We start from the raw sequence: 18,130 nt of genomic DNA, 5'->3' as shown, positions 1-18,130 counted from the left end.
ATCTGCGTTGTGTAAAGAAATGAGCTTAGGTCCTTTTCATTTTGCGGCCGCCCTTCATTTTCATCTATGGGCAAACTCGATCCCGCGCCCCATTTGGCATCCCTCAAGTTTGTTACGCTTTGGCGGCCAGCAGCGTTCGCTGCCCTTGGTTTCGCTCGAAACTAGTCGGGTAACCACGAGGTAGGCCTGAAAAGAGGGAGGAGCGCGAGGGTCGAGGTGTAGCCGCGTCAAGCAGTGCGTCAGAGGCGGTGACGGTAAGGGCTACCAGCCAACCAGGGATGAGGGGGCATGGCTGGATAGGGCGTGGCAAGGCGCGTCTAGTAAATTCCAGAGGGTTCCAAAGGCGTGGCAATAAAACCCTTGGCACGAGGCCCCCACCTCAGTTATGAGAAGGGAGAGGCAGGCGCTCGAGTTGGAGAGAACTGATCCGGAGCCCTCGTGTGAGGAGAACTGCATTGAGAGGACCGGCGTGCACACGACAGTTTCGAGGCCATTGATTGAGAAGCGCATATTGAACTGTTCGTTTATTATGTACGCAGCCCCGCGAATGTAACCGCCAAAACTCAGCCTACGCCCTGTGATAATCCCGTGCGCGAGCACAACACGTGGAGAGCTCCTGCCGTCTTTATCCATCTTCTTCGCGGTGCGAGTTGGGGACCGGAGGAGGAGCTGCCCGGACGCCATTCCTGGACGTGCTGACCTGTTCATCTGCAATCCCCGTGTGAGTGTCTGTGTGTGACCGGGCCTGTTTGTCTTGGGATAAGTTAAGACTGTGATTAAGGCTGCACTGTGTATTCTTCTTCTGATTATTGTACAAAGTGTAAATAAACCTTGTTATTCCTTTTCTTCCAAATTCGACCGTTTCCGTGACTTCCTCCATTGGGTAAGCATGGCACGATTACGAACCGCTTGGATCGGGTTTAGTCATTGATAACGGCTCCGGTCACGGGTTCGCTACCGCTCGGCGTTTCCACCAACACCCGTGATTCCGGCGGGGCTTATTTCCTCGTTTCTGGGCGGCGTTAGTACTTAGGTAATAGCGAATTCTTAGTCCTAAAACCCTATCTAACGTTGTCCGGGAAGGATGTCATCGTCCTGGGTCCCGTCGGCTAGTCAAAGACAAGGGGACTAATCCCCCCTTGGTAAGGGGAAAAGGCCGACGCTGAGATCCGCAACAAATATATATACAGACTTGGCATTTAATATGGAATTTTTTTTTTGTGGGGGTGAACTTACTTTTCAAGATGACTGAGAACCAAAAGTTCATTGGAATTATGTTGAAATTATTCTAGATTTTGTTAACGTGACCTTCAAAAGAAACAAAAACCACATTTGACATTTCGAAACAAATAAATTGATCCTTGAAAGTGATGTGAACTGATATCGAACTCAATTCACGGACAATACTGTGTTAAACTTCTGTACGTTTTCCAGAAGTATCTCTTTATTTTGCACATTAGCCAAAAAATTTTTAACCAAAAACAAAAGTTAAATTACGACTGGGATTACGGACAGTAAAATTACAGTTCAGTACTTCGTGTAACCCCCACGAGCATTCAGGAGAGCATGTACACGTTGAGGCATGCTGTTCACGAGATTTGCCAAGGTTTGGACAGGAATCGCTTGCCATGCAGTGACAATAGCCTGCTGCAATTCATGCACAGAGGTCGGCTGCTGGTCCAAGTGGTCGATTTGATGCGTTAATTCTGCCCGCAAGTTCTCTATCGGATTCATATCCGGGGACATGGCAGGCCACTCCATATGCTCTACACCACGGTCAGCAAGAAAGTGTTGGATCATGCGAGCACGATGAGGCCGTGCATTGTCATCTTGGAAGACAAAGTTTCCTCAAAAGGCTGCACGAGCAAATGAAGCAATGTTTCTTCCAGAATGGCCCTGTACTTGAACTGGTTCAGGTTTCCATTCAGAACAACCAGGTCAGTTTTTCCCCCTGCATGAAAAGCAGCCCAAACGGTCACCCCACCACCTCCAGTTTGGACTCTTGGCACTATACAATCTTTGTTGTAGGCTTCATGCACTTGTCTGCACACTCGGACGCGGCCATCTCGACGATAGACCAGAAATCTAGACTCGTCACTGAAGATCACATGATTCCAGTGTCCTGGCTGCCATTGACGGTGCTCTCTGGCCCACTGCAATCGGCGCTGGCAGTGTTGTCTGGTCAGGCGTGGCTTTCTCAGGGGACGCCTGGCACGATAGCCTGCTTGAACCAGTCGTTGGTTGACTCGCCTTCTGGATACAGGCACATTTGTCAGTTGCTGCCACTCAGCCCTAAGCCGATTAGCTGACTTGGTACGGCCATTGCGGACTAACCGGTGCAGCTGGCGATCATCCCTCCTTGTGGTTCTGCGGGGACGTCCTGGCCTCGGTATTGGAGTAGGGGCACCCCACTGAGCATTTCGTTTCAGGATCTTTGACACCTGACCTTGAGTGATGCCATACTGCCGAGCAATAGCATGCTCTTTCATGCTGTAATTTCGTAAAGCCACCACTCCATGACAAACAGCATTGTCGAGTTGACGGACCATCTCCAGAGGAAGCGGCAATAACTTTTGGAGACGTGCAGCAGTTGTTTTCCACTAACACAGAACGCAACAACCCTTGTATACCCAACTGTGAAGCCAATCGTCAAATGCACCTGTCCGTACATTTTGCCACGCCACCTGTGATATAATCCTGTTGTTGACTTCTTGCTGCGACAGACAATCAGTGACATGGTTCTTTTCACAAATAAATCACCAGAGTAAAAGAAACTCACCAGATTGATATACTGTGTTGAGAAAGTAAACCCAAGTCAAGAAGAAAAAAAAATATTCCATATTAAATGCCAAGTCTGTATATAAATAATTTATATATTTGTTCCTTTTCTCTTAATGGTGAAGAATCACTTGAAAAACTATAGTAACTGGATCCTCATGTTCACCAAAATATAATCAATTCGTTCCTGCCACACACCCAACCTCTCCACCAAATTTCGTCCGAATCCATCCACAACGTTTTGAGATATCCTGTGCACAGACAGACAGACTAAACATGCAGACAGACAAACAGACAGGAGTGAAAACATACATAACCTCTGCCCATCTTTGGTGGCGGAAGTGAATATTGTAGTTGGACTTTATTTGTACTTTATCCTTTAAATAGACACAAGTTTGGACAACACCCACCTGCTGGTTGGACATCGATCAATTAAAGAACCTTCTCGCTTTGTGACATCTGGAGGCTTTTCTGGGATTGATCTTCCCACCGGTGGTAGCAACTGCTTTGCAGACAGCATGGAGTCTCTTGGTCGTGCAGCCATTGGATGAGCAAATCTCAAAAGCTGGGAGGGTCTTGGGTAGAGTTTGCCCTACAGCAAGATGGGACCCATATGTGTAGAGGAGAGGGCGACAAGGGCGTTCTCGTGGTGGTGGCTATAGGACCAACTCAAACTGGGCTGTTGATTGTCTGCACCAGCGAGTCATGGAGAGGGGTCCGGCTGTGAGATGGTCTCTGTATCTGGTGACTGTGCTGCTGCGTGCGTGAAACTACCCGCGGAAGGTGGGGCGAGTGATCACCGCTTTGGAGACTGAAGGTACAGACTGTTAGAGATATTGAAAGAGATGAAAGGCTTGCAGCTGAAAAATAAAAGCCTTGAGGCCAAAATGTTGGTAAAACTGGAGGTAAAATCTAGTGGGAGGGCACAAGAAAATGTTGAAGAGTTATATCTCGGTTTGCAAACCTTTTCCCAATTGCTCACGACAGACAAATGTCAACAAGTGTTCAACGCACCAATGGCAGGGTTCAGGTAAAGGTAAACAGACCTGGTGCACTGGAAGGAGAGGAGAAGACCGTGGAGCATTCCAAGATACAGTGTTATACCGATACGTACCTCTAAACAGTTTGGCCTAAACCTAATAATCACCCCACGCATATGAAGCGAAAAGCAGGGTTAAGCAATTGGTTCACTTCTGTCTGTCTGTCCTGTCCACAAACATCAGTTTATGATTGAGGAACAACTTAATTTCCATTGAATGTTATATTTTGAACACGAATCGGAACATGCATCGAAACATGAAGCAGATCATCAATCGGGAAACAACCTGTAGTTTCGCAGTACTTTGGCTCTCGATTAATCCAGATCACACATGCATAGAGAGGAATGAGGCAATTTTTAAGTGGTGAAGCCCCTCAATATTCGGCTAGATCAACCCGTCTCTCAAAAATGAAGAAGAACCTTTCCAACCCACTGTGTCTAAACTCTAAAGGGTTCTAAGGGGTAATTCTAAAGGGTTATATAGGGTAATTCTAAAGGGTTATATAGGGTAATTCTAGAGGGTTCTAAAGGGTAATTATAAAGGGTTATATAGGGTAATTCTAAAGGGTTATATAGGGTAATTCTAAAGGGTTATATAGGGTAATTCCAAAGGGTTCTAAAGGGTAATTCTAAAGGGTTATATAGGGTAATTCTAAAGGGTTATATAGGGTAATTCTAAAGGGTTCTAAAGTGTAATTCTAAAGAGTTCTAAAGGGTAATTCTACAGGGTTATATAGGGTAATTCTAAAGGGTTATATAGGGTAATTCTATAGGGTTATATAGGGTAATTCTAAAGGGTTATATAGGGTAATTCTAAAGGGTTATATGGGGTAATTCTAAAGGGTTATATAGGGTAATTCTAAAGGGTAATTCTAAAGGGTTATATAGGGTAACTCTAAAGGGTTATATAGGGTAATTCTAAAGGGTTCTAAAGGGTAATTCTAAAGGGTTCTAAAGGGTAATTCTAAAGGGTTCTAAAGGGTAATTCTAAAGAGTTCTAAAGGGTAATTCTACAGGGTAAATCAAAAGGGTTCTGAAGGGTAATTCTAAAGGGTTATATAGGGTAATTCTAAAGGGTTATATAGGGTAATTCTAAAGGGTTATATAGGGTAATTCCAAAGGGTTCTAAAGGGTAATTCTAAAGGGTTATATAGGGTAATTCTAAAGGGTTATATAGGGTAATTCTAAAGGGTTCTAAAGTGTAATTCTAAAGAGTTCTAAAGGGTAATTCTACAGGGTAAATCAAAAGGGTTCTGAAGGGTAATTCTAAAGGGTTATATAGGGTAATTCTAAAGGGTTATATAGGGTAATTCTAAAGGGTTGTATAGGGTAATTATAAAGGGTTCTAAAGGGTAATTCTAAAGGGTTATATAGGGTAATTCTAAAGGGTTATATAGGGTAATTCTATAGGGTTATATAGGGTAATTCTAAAGGGTTATATAGGGTAATTCTAAAGGGTTATATGGGGTAATTCTAAAGGGTTATATAGGGTAATTCTAAAGGGTAATTCTAAAGGGTTATATAGGGTAACTCTAAAGGGTTATATAGGGTAATTCTAAAGGGTTCTAAAGGGTAATTCTAAAGGGTTCTAAAGGGTAATTCTAAAGGGTTCTAAAGGGTAATTCTAAAGAGTTCTAAAGGGTAATTCTACAGGGTAAATCAAAAGGGTTCTGAAGGGTAATTCTAAAGGGTTATATAGGGTAATTCTAAAGGGTTATATAGGGTAATTCTAAAGGGTTATATAGGGTAACTCTAAAGGGTAATTCTAAAGGGTTCTAAAGGGTAATTCTAAAGGGTTATATAGGGTAATTCTAAAGGGTTCTAAAGGGTAATTCTAAAGGGTTATATAGGGTAATTCCAAAGTGTAATTATAAAGGGTGCTATAGAGTTATACATCCACCCCAATGGAAAATACAATAGCCGGGAACTTAGCGAAGCATAGACTCATCAGCCGGGATAAACCCAGAGGTAGATTTTGCAAATATTTCTCAAAAAATCTTTTTTCATGAAAAACAGAAATTTTTTAAAAAAAGATTTGTTTGAAATGTACACAAAAAAAGAAAGAAAAAAAAGGTTATGGCTTCTCTGGTGTTGGCAAAAGACATCCCTGAATTTGGAAAAGCAGGAATGGAATTTGTGCCGAAAAGAGACGAATACCATAGCGAAGAATTGTCCTGTATGTTCTGCGAGCCTCAGATGAATATACACGTAACATCAAAGGAAGCAATTTGACATGATAAAGCATCTGCGCTCTCAGGACGATGCATCAGCCTCACCCAGCAGCAATCTGTCCACCTTTACCTGCCGGATGTGGCAGGTGGACCTTTAAAAACCGACAACATCAATGCAAAGAGGCTGAAAAATCAGCGAAACCAAGGGGGTCTTCCAGCGGAAACCCCCATCCAAAACCACGCCACTAATTCTTACCTTCTTCTTGTTCAGGTTCCTAATTTTGTGCCTCAACATCGTGAAGGTGAATTCCCTGAGCGAATTAAAAAGTTCGTCTTGCGTTTGAGGTAATTCTTTCTGGTTCGTCATGTTCTCTTCACGGGATCACGGCGACCGTCGTTCCCTCGAGTGCTTTTCCTTTCGCCCCTTTCGCGCTTTTTCTCAACACGTCTCCCTTACTCTCCATGCACAGTCCTCCTCAGCAACCTCTTCCTACCCCACCCTTTCACTGCTCATAAACCTGCAGACCCCGGCGCTGCCGTCATGGCTACGGGCCCTGCCAAACAAGTCAGAATTTTTTGGTCGCTTGCCTCCGCTCATCCGAGGCTAGCACTAGCAGCTTGGGATTGTTTCACCAATGGCATTGAAACAAGAATCAAAAGGATGCCGACGCGGTGACGTCACTTGCCTGACGCGCTGTACCGGGGCCTGCTGATGGCCTAGATGGCGGGAAGGCGTTGCCTATAGCGCTTCGTACTGACTGATTCATGAGGAAACTAGAACGCCACTCAGTAGAGTGCATACTCCCGCCGTGGGTCAACTTGGAATAGTACGATTTCACAAATTTTGAGGGAGTAGTTCAGTGACAACACAAGACAGACGCTGCGCAGATATATATTTAGAATATATAGAAGATAATGTTTTTAAAAAACAAGGCGATTTCACTGACATTTTCGGATTCAGCGTTCAATTCTATATAAGTGAGTGTATTTTGAGGCATGTGCGACTTCAAATAAAATTGTAAGCCAGGAAAACGTTCGTTTCATTCCTGAGGGATACAACATGTAAAACTGGCCCAAACGTCAAAACAAAACTCGCTCATTTTAAGTCGTACAAGCTAATGCGACCACTCATTCTTCTGGGAAGAATCCCGTGCACATGCTGGTCACACTTATAACTCACCGAAGTCTTTATAAGTTCATCAAATACTGACACCACGATTGACATTCGCTGAGGTAAATGTTGATATCTCTTCTGAGGTGTAAAAAAAAAAAAGAAAAAAAAAGGTTTTAAAGCATTATACGTATCAAACGATACATTTTATGAAACGGGTAAACCTAATACACACTTTGGTGGTTTTAAAATGACAGAATATGTCTTTATTAGAAAAAATAAAATGAACATTGAAGACGACGCTGCTAAACAATACACCGCTCTAACGCATAACCACGAGTTTAAACTACATTTACAACAAATATGAAAACTATTTTTATATCACAATGTTTAATATAAAATATATAGAAGATAATGTTTAAAAAAAATGAGCCCCATCTTCCAATGGTAAAAAATTCCCCCAAAAAATTCCTGGATCCGGAATATTATCCTAAGCTTCACCAAAAACGAATCAATTCTTCCTTATCCCAAGGGCAATCATCCCACCAACTTTCATCCAAATCCGTTTCGAACTTCTCCAGATATCTTGTTCACGAACGAACACACACCACACACACCACACACACACACACACCACACACACACACACACACACACACACACACCACACACACACACACACACACACGCGCGCGCGCGCGATCGAATGCATTACTCCCTGGCGGGAGTAAAAATTAGACTTTTCAAACAAAACAAAGTAAGTAGTCTCCACCTTTTCTCCCTTTTAACCCCCATGATCCATTTTTGAAAGCCATGACACAACAGCTACTTTGTCTGCAAATTCAACGGATGGGGAATGCTACAACATGCAACTACATAGGCGCTTTAAGCACCAGAAAGTGAACACGCCGAGCCCGCTCTGTCAGACAGACATGTGTCGAGGGTTGCATTGCGTGCGGAGGATTGGATAAAAGTACATGTTGTCTGTGAGTATTCCACATTTTTAGCTGTGGCACCCATAATATGGCATTGTGATATTTGTAACGTAAATGGCATTCTGGGAAAATGCAATCTGATGTCAATGTACCACGTAAGCATGCATAACTTATTTTGTTGTGTTTGTATACATTAACACAACGTACGGTGCGAACAAACAATGCCGCATCTATAAAATGAATTTGGTTTCGAGGAGGAATTGTTAGGCCGGCACAGACGAACAAGCAATGCGTTTTTGCAAACAGCCACTCAGATGCGGTTCAAAAGTTTGATATAATTTTTTTATTTTTTTTGTATACTGAATCGAGGCTCGTGAAAGAGCTAACATTTATTTCATAAACAAATCAACCAGACAAACAAAATATACAAAAAGAGGGAGCGGAAGATAAGATGGGGAGAGAAGGGGAAGCACACAACCACAACATTTGAGAGCAGGGAGAAGTGTGGGAGGGAGAGGGCTTGGGGGCAGGAGGCGTGGGAAGGGGGGGGGGGGGGGGGGGAGAGGTATAAAACACAAGGGGACCGAAATTAGCGGGGGTAGAAAAGATCAAGGTTTTGGATGGGGGAGGATAAGAGATGGTGGTGAACACCTGTTTTAAAGACCTGGAGGGTGGAGTGGGATTGAAGAGAGTGAGGGAGTTTGTTCCAGAGGCGGGAGAAAAGAGGAATGAAGGAGTGAAGGTGAGCAGAAAGTCTTGATTTTGGCAGTTTAACCATAAGAGGGTTGCAGGCAGATCTTGTGCGACCTGTAGGAATATTTGGGGGACAGAGCCCAGAGAGGGCTAGGGGGGCAAGGCCAGAGAGGAGTCGGTAGAAGACGGAAAGACCACCAACCTGCCTGCGGTGAGTGAGTGAAAGGCCCTTGGAGTGAAGTGAGACTTCAAGTGAGACTTGCAAATTTAAAGAGAGCACTTGCATAAAAAGCCTGGCTCTGTTTCTGTTGGAACAACAACACAAACGTATTGATTGAATGTCTTCAGATGCTGGAGATTAGGTCGTCAGAATAGATTGTGGGATCTCTTCTGATTAGCTAAATGATACAGAAGGAGGAGGCAAAGATTTATTGTTACTATTACGAGGCGTGACCCCCTGCACCACTTCCCTGACGTCGGGTTTAATTAAAAGACGGCATGTTGTACCTGACAAACGTATTGCATGTCTATCTGTGAGTGTCAATGTCGATGTAAAATGAAGTAAAACACAAGAAAAAGGACTTTTTCAACACGTAATAGTTGTTATTGTATCGCCCCGGACAGTTCTCTCGAACAAGCCCGCGGCACCGAGACAGCCGATTGATCTCCCAAGGGCGATCTCAGAAAGATCCCCACATCCAGGATGGTGTACGCCCGCCTTCACTAGGATTTGCTAGGGCTATCTGATACTTTAATATTTTTTATTCTTAATCTAACTAATGATCCTGCAGCTTTCTCCTGCGATAGTTCTCTAAGTTGGGTTTTTCTTTCAAGGAGTAACTTATGGTTTGCCTCATTCTCTTGTTTCGCCAGTTTGTTCTCCAGTTTTAGAATTTCAGGTTCTATCCGAGCCAGTGTGACTCGACTTTCATGAATGACGTATGAATTAAACTGTTGCCAAAACAGCCTTATATGGGTTTTCATATTGTCCCACCACAGGTTAATGGAAGCAAAACGGGGGTTTTTCAACTACTGCTATCCATAGATTGCGAAAGGCTTCCTTAAAAAAGGCATCGTCCAAAAGCCTAGTGTTAAATTTCCAATAGGCACTAGTATGCTTAAACTGAGGAACGGATAGGCCCATAGTGACCATGTGGTGGTCAGAGAAGATAGAGGGGACAATATATCATATTCCTAACACGTGGGGCGATGTACCATCAGTCAAGCCTCGTTCGGGACACTTGACCATTGGAACATCGACACCATGTGTACTGTTGGTCGTTTGGGTGTATCAAGCGCCATACATCAAGAAAACTCACGACGGAAAGGAAATGGGAGAGGTCACCATGGGCTTCGAGATGTGGTTCTGGTGAGTTCCTGTCCAATTTGGGCTCAAACGTGCAATTAAAATCACCCCCCATGCATATGCACTGATTGAGGTCAAACAATTTTAATTGGTTTACCCCGACAGTAAAGAAAGTTTTACGGTCAGTACTTTCACTTGGTGCATATACATTAAAAATAATAAATTTTATGTTATTCATCAGCAGTTCCAGGGAAGCAAACCGGCCCTTTATCACCTCCTGAAAGAGGCAACAGTCAGGTACGAGTCCTGGTTTTGAGTCAGGTACGAGTCCTGGTTTTGAGTCAGGTACGAGTCCTGGTTTTGAGTCAGGTACGAGTCCTGGTTTTGAGTCAGGTACGAGTCCTGGTTTTGAGTCAGGTACGAGTCCTGGTTTTGAGTCAGGTACGAGTCCTGGTTTTGAGTCAGGTACGAGTCCTGGTTTTGAGTCAGGTACGAGTCCTGGTTTTGAGTCAGGTACGAGTCCTGGTTTTGAGTCAGGTACGAGTCCTGGTTTTGAGTCAGGTACGAGTCCTGGTTTTGAGTCAGGTACGAGTCCTGGTTTTGAATCAGGTACAAGTCCTGCTTTTGAGTCAGGTACAAGTCCTGGTTTTGAGTCAGGTACAAGTCCTGGTTTTGAGTCAGGTACAAGTCCTGGTTTTGAGTCAGGTACAAGTCTGGTTTTGAGTCAGGTACAAGTCCTGGTTTTGAGTCAGGTACAAGTCCTGGTTTTGAGTCAGGTACAAGTCCTGGTTTTGTCAGGTACAAGTCCTGGTTTTGAGTCAGGTACAAGTCCTGGTTTTGAGTCAGGTACAAGTCCTGGTTTTGAGTCACGTATAAGTCCTGGTTTTGAGTCAGGTACAAGTCCTGGTTTTGAGTCAGGTACAAGTCCTGGTTTTGAGTCAGGTACAAGTCCTGGTTTTGAGTCAGGTACAAGTCCTGGTTTTGAGTCAGGTACAAGTCCTGGTTTTGAGTCAGGTACAAGTCCTGGTTTTGAGTCAGGTACAAGTCCTGGTTTTGAGTCAGGTACAAGTCCTGGTTTTGATTCAGGTACAAGTCCTGGTTTTGAGTCAGGTACAAGTCCTGGTTTTGAGTCAGGTACAAGTCCTGGTTTTGAGTCACGTACAAGTCCTGGTTTTGAGTCAGGTACAAGTCCTGGTTTTGAGTCAGGTACAAGTCCTGGTTTTAACAAGAACCCAACTCCAGCAGATACAGCCGACATGTTACTGAAGAAGCATTTACCTTTAAAAATGCTGCTCCAGTCATGTTCAACCTTCTCAATGATATGAGTTTCCTGCAGCAACATCACATCAACTTGTTTCCGTTTGAATAAACTATTTACTTGGATCTGGCAGATGTTACTCGCCCCACCACCATTTATATTGAGTTGCCAGAGTGAGTGTCTTCATATTTGTTTGCGAATTTTGTCTGACGCTGAGAAAACTCAAACTTTGCCTTTGTTATTATTTTCTTTAGTCGATGAAACTGTGATTTTGCGAGGTTTAGTTCCTCAGATTTTTTTAGGACCAGTTTTCCAGTCTGAATAAAGGAAGTCAAGTCGGGGAAATGATCAAAAATGACAACATTCCGTTGTCTGTACGTTTCATTGAGAAACGAGAGAACAAGATGAGGAGGGACTTGGGGCTGATCTACCATTGATTGTGACACAACCGTCACATCCACCTCTTCCTCTGATTCCGATAAGTCAGACATTGCCCCATAGGAGTCTGCGTCAATACCCTCAGCCATTCTTGTTTTATCAACAAGTCTGGCAATGTCTGGGGGGTCCCCAGAGTGTTGGGTTTGGGAAACATCGGCAGCCTGACTTCGACTTTCCTCAAATGGAGTCAAATCTTTGTTTCCACACTCCTGTGGATTTGCGTTTACACCCTCATTTGTTAAATGGGCATAATTATGTTGGACCATAGTTTGATCACCTCCATGTGGTCGGATCAATGACGTATCATTCACTGACTCACTGTCAGCCATATTTACATCATCACCGTCGTCCGTGCGGGAAATGGAAGCACTTTGTTGTACCGTTTGATTCCCGTTACATTATTGGCGATTGAGCTGCTGCTTTCACCCTCGTTGGGAACAATAAGCCGTGCATTCACATTTACCTCCTCCTCGTTGGGAATGTTAATTTGTGGAGTAACGGTAACCTTCTACCCAATAGGAATGTTTTGAGGTTTTGACAGAAACCTCTCCACCTTGTCATGCTCATTCTTGGGCAAACCGCATTTTCAAGATGGCATCCAAAGGCAATCACCAGCTGGGCATCCTCTGGCATACAAAATCCTCCTTCGCACACCTGAAGTTCTATCCACCTACATGGCCTTTATCCGCAGCTTGATGGAGTACTGCTCTCCCCTCTAGGCTGGCTTCCCTGCCTCACATCTCGCTCAGCCGTGGAAACCAAGGCGTTCAAGATAATTGGCGTCTCCCGTGATGAAATCGAGTCTCTGGGCCTATCACTTTCCCATCGCAGTCAGGTCGCTGGTCTCTCAGTCTTCTACCACCTCCTTTCTGGTCTTGCACCCTCTGGTCTTTCCGTGCCTTTTCCACCTCAGGTTTCTGAAAGGTGCACCCCCTTCTGGTGAAACTCCCTAAATCCAGGACCACTGGCTCACCTCCACAAATGAGTTTCCTCATTTTCACCTCCATCATCATTTCCTCATGTTCAGGTCACCTCCACTAATGGGTTTCCTCACTAATGAGTTTCCACACATTCATTCCTCATTTCCCTGCCTGTGAAACCAACTTACACAGTCTTCAATCTTATTCTTCCCTCCAGGTCTTCAAAACAGATGTTCACCACCATCTCAGATCGTCCCCAAACCAACACCATGATCTTTTCTACTCCCATTAACCCTCCATAAACCCATCTCTTTCCAAATCTCCATTCTTTCCTTCCTGAGAGTTTTTTCTTTATCCATCTTCTTTACCCAGTGCATCCGACCATATCCTCATTCCTGCCCACGTCCCTTATCTATCTCAGTGTCCCTCGATTTTGTCCCTCAATCGTGCTGTTGGTGGTGTTTCCCCCCTCTTTCTACTGTTCCCTGTGTTCTAGCTCTTCCACAAACCTTGACATATTATACAAAAGAGTTTGGGGCTGGCAGGATAGCCATTCAAGGGTGGGTTATGTTATTTCAGAAGTCCCGTATTATTAAATAGAATTGTGTTTATTGCGATTCCTGTTATTATCTTATTGAAACCATTTATATCTAATTCTTAAACATTATTGTGGGCTGGCCTAATCGCCTTTCAGCTGTCTAGTCTGGGTTCGAATTATTCCTTGTGGAGGGTTATGGTTTGAGAAGGGAAGGGGCTGCTTGAGCGAAACAGCTTGTGGAACAAATGAGGCATCGCTATTCGCTTATGACAGATTCTGTTCAGTAGCCTATTTATTCAAAGTACTGGACACTGTTGCTATAAAGTCCTAGTGCAACTATGAACTTTAAATAACGTTTTATTTACACATGATAGAAACAAACTATAAATGGAGCATGAAAACATAATTCATGAAGTTTTTACAGAACACAGTTCAATTTTTTAGCCTTAAACATAACTGTCATCTCTCTATATTATAAAAAAAGTTTTTGTTTGTTTGTCTGCGCAAGCAACATGCTGAATGGAGAAGGTGGATCAGACTCGGCAACGGTTGCTCGAGTGAGATGTGCATGGAAGAAGTTTCGGGAACCGAGTGGCATGCTGACGAGGAAGGGAGTGCCATTGAAGCTGAAGGGAAAGGTGTATGCTGCATGTGTGAGAAGTGTTATGATTTATGGGAGCGAGACATGGGTAATGAACGTAGAGCAGCAACGAAGGCTGGAAAGGGTGGAAATGCGAATGGTTCGACGGATGTGCGGAGTATCGTTGAGAGAGAGGAAGACAAATGATTAATTGCGAAAAATGATGGGAATAGAGCCTGTGATGGATGCTGTGAAGAGGAACAGGTTGAGATGGTTTGGTCATGAGTTGAGGAAGGATGAAAGTGACTGGTTGAGAAGAGTGATGGAAATGAATGTAGAAGGAAGTAGAGGACGGGGAAGACCGAGAAAGACTTGGCCAAAGATGGTGGAAGAAGAAATGCGGGCAAGGGGGTTAACAAGGAGAGATGCAGAAAATAGGGCAAAATGGACAAGATTGTCATGGGGACCACAAGGCTAACCCCCGCTCTAGCAGGGAAAATGGCCTTAAAATGCATGATTGCATGTTGTTGTTGTGTTGTTGTTGTCTGCGCAAGCTAATCTCCTGAACGGTGAAAGATAGGAGGAAACCTCTAACACAAAAAATGTCGGGACGGGCCCCGTGAAGGTTTTGGGCTAGATGGCGAGACCGGATGAGGCCCACCTCGGCCGGGCTGGGCCCATTTCGCAATTAAAAGCTGAGCTAAATTATAGCAGTCAATCTTCTACCGCGGCGAGTAAAAGCTGAATTATAGTAGTAAATTCATTCAAAAAGAACCAAAAATGTTGGGACGGGCCCCGGGAAGGTTGTAGGCTAGGTGGCGAGGCCGGTTGAGGCCGCTTTGGCCGAGCTGGGCCCATTTCACAATTAAAAGCTGAGCTGAATTATCGTAGTCAATCTTCTCCGGCAGTGAGTAAAAGCTGAATTATAGTAGTAAATTCATTCAAAAAGAACCAAAAATGTTGGGACGGGCCCCGGGAAGGTTATAGGCTAGGTGGCGAGGCCGGTCGAGGCCGCCTCGGCTGGACTGGACCCATTTCGCAATTAAAAGCTGAGCTGAATTATGGTAGTCAATCTTCTACGGCCGCGAGTAAAAGCTGAATCATAGTAAATTTCATTCAAAAAGAACCCGGGCAACGCCGGGTGCTTTCGGCTAGTCTTTCATAAAACATCATTCAATCCGATTTTCCAACTTGATAAAAACATTCTCTAGTTGCTGCTGAATCATTTCATGAATTGCATTTGTGACCGTAGCCCTAACTTCATCCAAAATATGTGGTTTTGATGAGTAAACAACAGTTTTACATACCCCATAAAATGTAGTCCACTGGGGACAGGTCAGGTGAACGAGGTAGCCAAGTAATTGGTCGACGTCAACTGATCCACTTATTTTGGAAGAAATAATTTAAGAAACGTCGCACATTTGAAGCACAGTGGCAGGGAGCCTAGTCTTCCAGGAACAAGGTGATATGTGAAAGATTTAACCATCGTAGTTCAGGAACAAAGTGCGGGAATTGTGACGAATGACTTTACCACTGATGTAGAAATTGCCTTATCAGGAAATGTCAACTTGTCAAGAAACCCAGAGTAATTGTGGATTTAACAACAGCAGCAACAACATTAATCGCTATATTAACATTAACCAAACTTGATAAATTATGCTTTCATGTGTCATTACTCCCACCAGGGAGTAATGCATTCACTCGTGTCCGTGTGTGTGTGTGTTCGTGTGTTTGTGAACAAGATATCTGGAAAAGTTCTGAACGGATTTGGATGAAAGTTGGTGGGATGATTGCCCTTGGGATAAGGAAGAATTGATTAGTTTTTGGTGAAGCTCAGGATATTATTCCAGATCCAGGAATTTTCTAAAGGATTTTTTTACCATTGGAAGATAGGGCTCATTTTTTTTCAACATTATCTTATATATATTCTATATTCAACATTGTGATATGAAAATAGTTTTCATATTTGTTGTAAATGTAGTTTAAACGCGTGGTTATGCGTCAGAGCGGTGTATTTTTTTAGCAGTGTCGTCTTCAATGTTCATTTTTTTTTCTAATAAAGACATTCTGTCATTTTAAAACCACCATGTCATAAAAAAAACCATGTGTATTAGGTTTCCCCGTTTAATAAAATGTATCGTTTGATATGAATAATGCTTTAAAAGTTTTTTGTTGTTGTTTTTTTTAATCTCAGAAGAGGTATCAACATTTAGCTCAGCGAATATCATTCTCTCTCTCTGTACCCAGTATTTGATGAACTTATAAAGACTTAGTTCCAGATTTGTCAATGGCTGAGGTATATTAACAAACGAATAAAACAGATTTGGCAAAATTCCAACTTTAAAAAAAAAGATCGCATACCGTATTTTCCGGTGTATGAACCGCACCTGTGTATCAACCGCACCCCCGATTTTCGACTTCAAAAAACAACAAAAAAAACCAACAGATTTTCGAGGAAAAAAAAAAATCAGGAAAATGTAAAAAAGAGAAGAGAATAAATAAATAAAATGGAAAGCGAAATATGATGAAAGGAAAGAGAAACAGAAGACAGAGAAAGAGTGAAAATACATGAAATGAGTTGAAAGAGAATTAAAAAAACATAATTATTCTTTCTTGCCAATGTGGGGCCCTGAAAAGGGCCGTTGGATTTAGTCTCTAAAATCCGAAGAAGTCCTCGTCATCCATTTCTTCAGTCCAATCCGAGTCGGGGTAGGCGAGATTAGGCCAAAGCCGACTTCAATAGGAATACCGCGGCGTTGGTGAGACAATAGGTACGTCATAATGTCCCATGCAAAACATCCTGTTTACCATGTTGACGCTTTTGTTTTGTGACTTAATCCTGTCTTTATTTAGCACACTCTATTCACTATGTGACCTGTCATTCAAAGAGGACTAGTGAAAGTACACATTTTCACAAACACGCATAGAAAAATCAAATATTACAAACTTCAAACTTTCTTGTATTTTGACTGGCAGCAGTAATCGGCGTTGAACCTACCTTAGTAACGTAATTGACGATCATTCATCATTGTATCCCCGCAACCCCAAAGTAATATAAAGATTACGTCCCGTCGATATGACAGTTTTTCAATGCACAAATTTTTCTGTTACTGTGTATCAACCGCACCCCATTTTTTAGGGTTTTCCCGTCGGTAAAAAACCGCGATTGATACACCGGAAAATACGGTATTCACCCAGGGTTGTGAGAGGCTGAAGAAGAAGAAGAAACCTCGCATAACTTCCCAGCCCAAATGAATAATTCTGGTTCTGGCTCTGCGATGTTCAGGTTTATTACTCCCGCCAGGGAGTAACGCATTCGATCGTGTCCGTCCGTGTGTGTGTGTGTGTGTGTTCGTGTGTTTGTGAACAAGATATCTGGAAAAGTTCTGAACAGATTTGGATGAAAGTTGGTGGGATGATTGCCCTTGGAATAAGGAAGAATTAATTCGTTTTTGGTGAAGCTCAGGATATTATTCCGGATCCAGGAATTTTTTTGGGAAATTTTGTTGGGAAAGATTTTTTCTGCTTTACTGCATTAAAGCTTTTATTCTCATTATTAAATGATGTTTTTCTCCTCTAATTCCGAGATATATCAAAATAAATTATCTGACAGTTAGGGCTTACTTTCCTTTTCATTCATTGTTTTGGGGAAAGAGGATATTAAATAAAACGTATTATTCCAACTAAACCCACGGCGGGAGTATGCGCTCTACTGAGTGGCGTTCTAGTTTATAGTTTGTTTTTATCAAAAGTTCAAAGATGCACATGGACTTGATGGACACCCTGCATACAGTATATTCAAAACACTCCATTGCAAGATTTGTCAAACAATAAAAAACAAAACAAACAGCAAGCTATGATGTCTTTTGAAGTGGAAAAATGATCTGTACAGCATGTACTCTCAACTGAGAAACACTTGGGATTGTTGTGGACACGCTGATGCATGACGAGGGATGTGAAAAGATTGACTGAGCATAAAAGCAATATCGGTGACTGAGTAGCAGGCATTGGGACGATTTGCAGAGCGACTGAGAAATGTCAAACAATGAAATGCATAGAAAACAACTTTATTTTGCACGTACAGAGCTAAATATAGTTTAGAGAAAGAATACAAGAAAAAATACAGGTACAAATGAAAGCTGTAGTCGGGAGAGGCAGGAGAGTAGAAAAGAAATAGAAACAGCATCCATAATCTCCAAGATGAACTGCATTGCTTTCCTTCCCCAATCTCTTCATAAATTACAAACTATTCCAAACAGTGCGGTAATCTCCATATCTTTCTCTCCCTGCAAGGAACGTCTCTCAGCTACGTCTATCCGATGCCATCTCTCCTCTGTCTGTCTGCCTGTCTTTTCATTATATA

The 18,130-nt window shown here is 42.9% G+C and overlaps 1 protein-coding gene across 3 annotated transcripts in view; it reads right to left on the bottom strand.

The window, feature by feature from the left end:
• Positions 1–6,489, bottom strand: part of CAPRIN1 (cell cycle associated protein 1) — a 273,536-nt gene extending 267,047 nt beyond the window's left edge. For all 3 annotated transcript variants that reach the window (XM_068103406.2, XM_078783857.1, XM_078783858.1), the window contains exon 1: positions 6,245–6,489. In XM_068103406.2, coding sequence (XP_067959507.2) covers positions 6,245–6,355 — 111 coding nt within the window. In that variant the 5' untranslated portion in view covers positions 6,356–6,489. The remainder of the gene's footprint in view (positions 1–6,244) is intronic.
• Between the last annotated feature and the right edge of the window lie 11,641 nt (positions 6,490–18,130).

Source organism: Myxine glutinosa, chromosome 8, assembly GCF_964187855.1.
Source record: "Myxine glutinosa chromosome 8, kmMyxGlut1.1, whole genome shotgun sequence".
In the NCBI taxonomy this organism is placed as follows: domain Eukaryota; kingdom Metazoa; phylum Chordata; class Myxini; order Myxiniformes; family Myxinidae; genus Myxine; species Myxine glutinosa.
The sequence above is the reverse complement of the archived record's forward strand: the minus strand, read 5'-3'. Positions and strand labels throughout refer to the sequence as shown.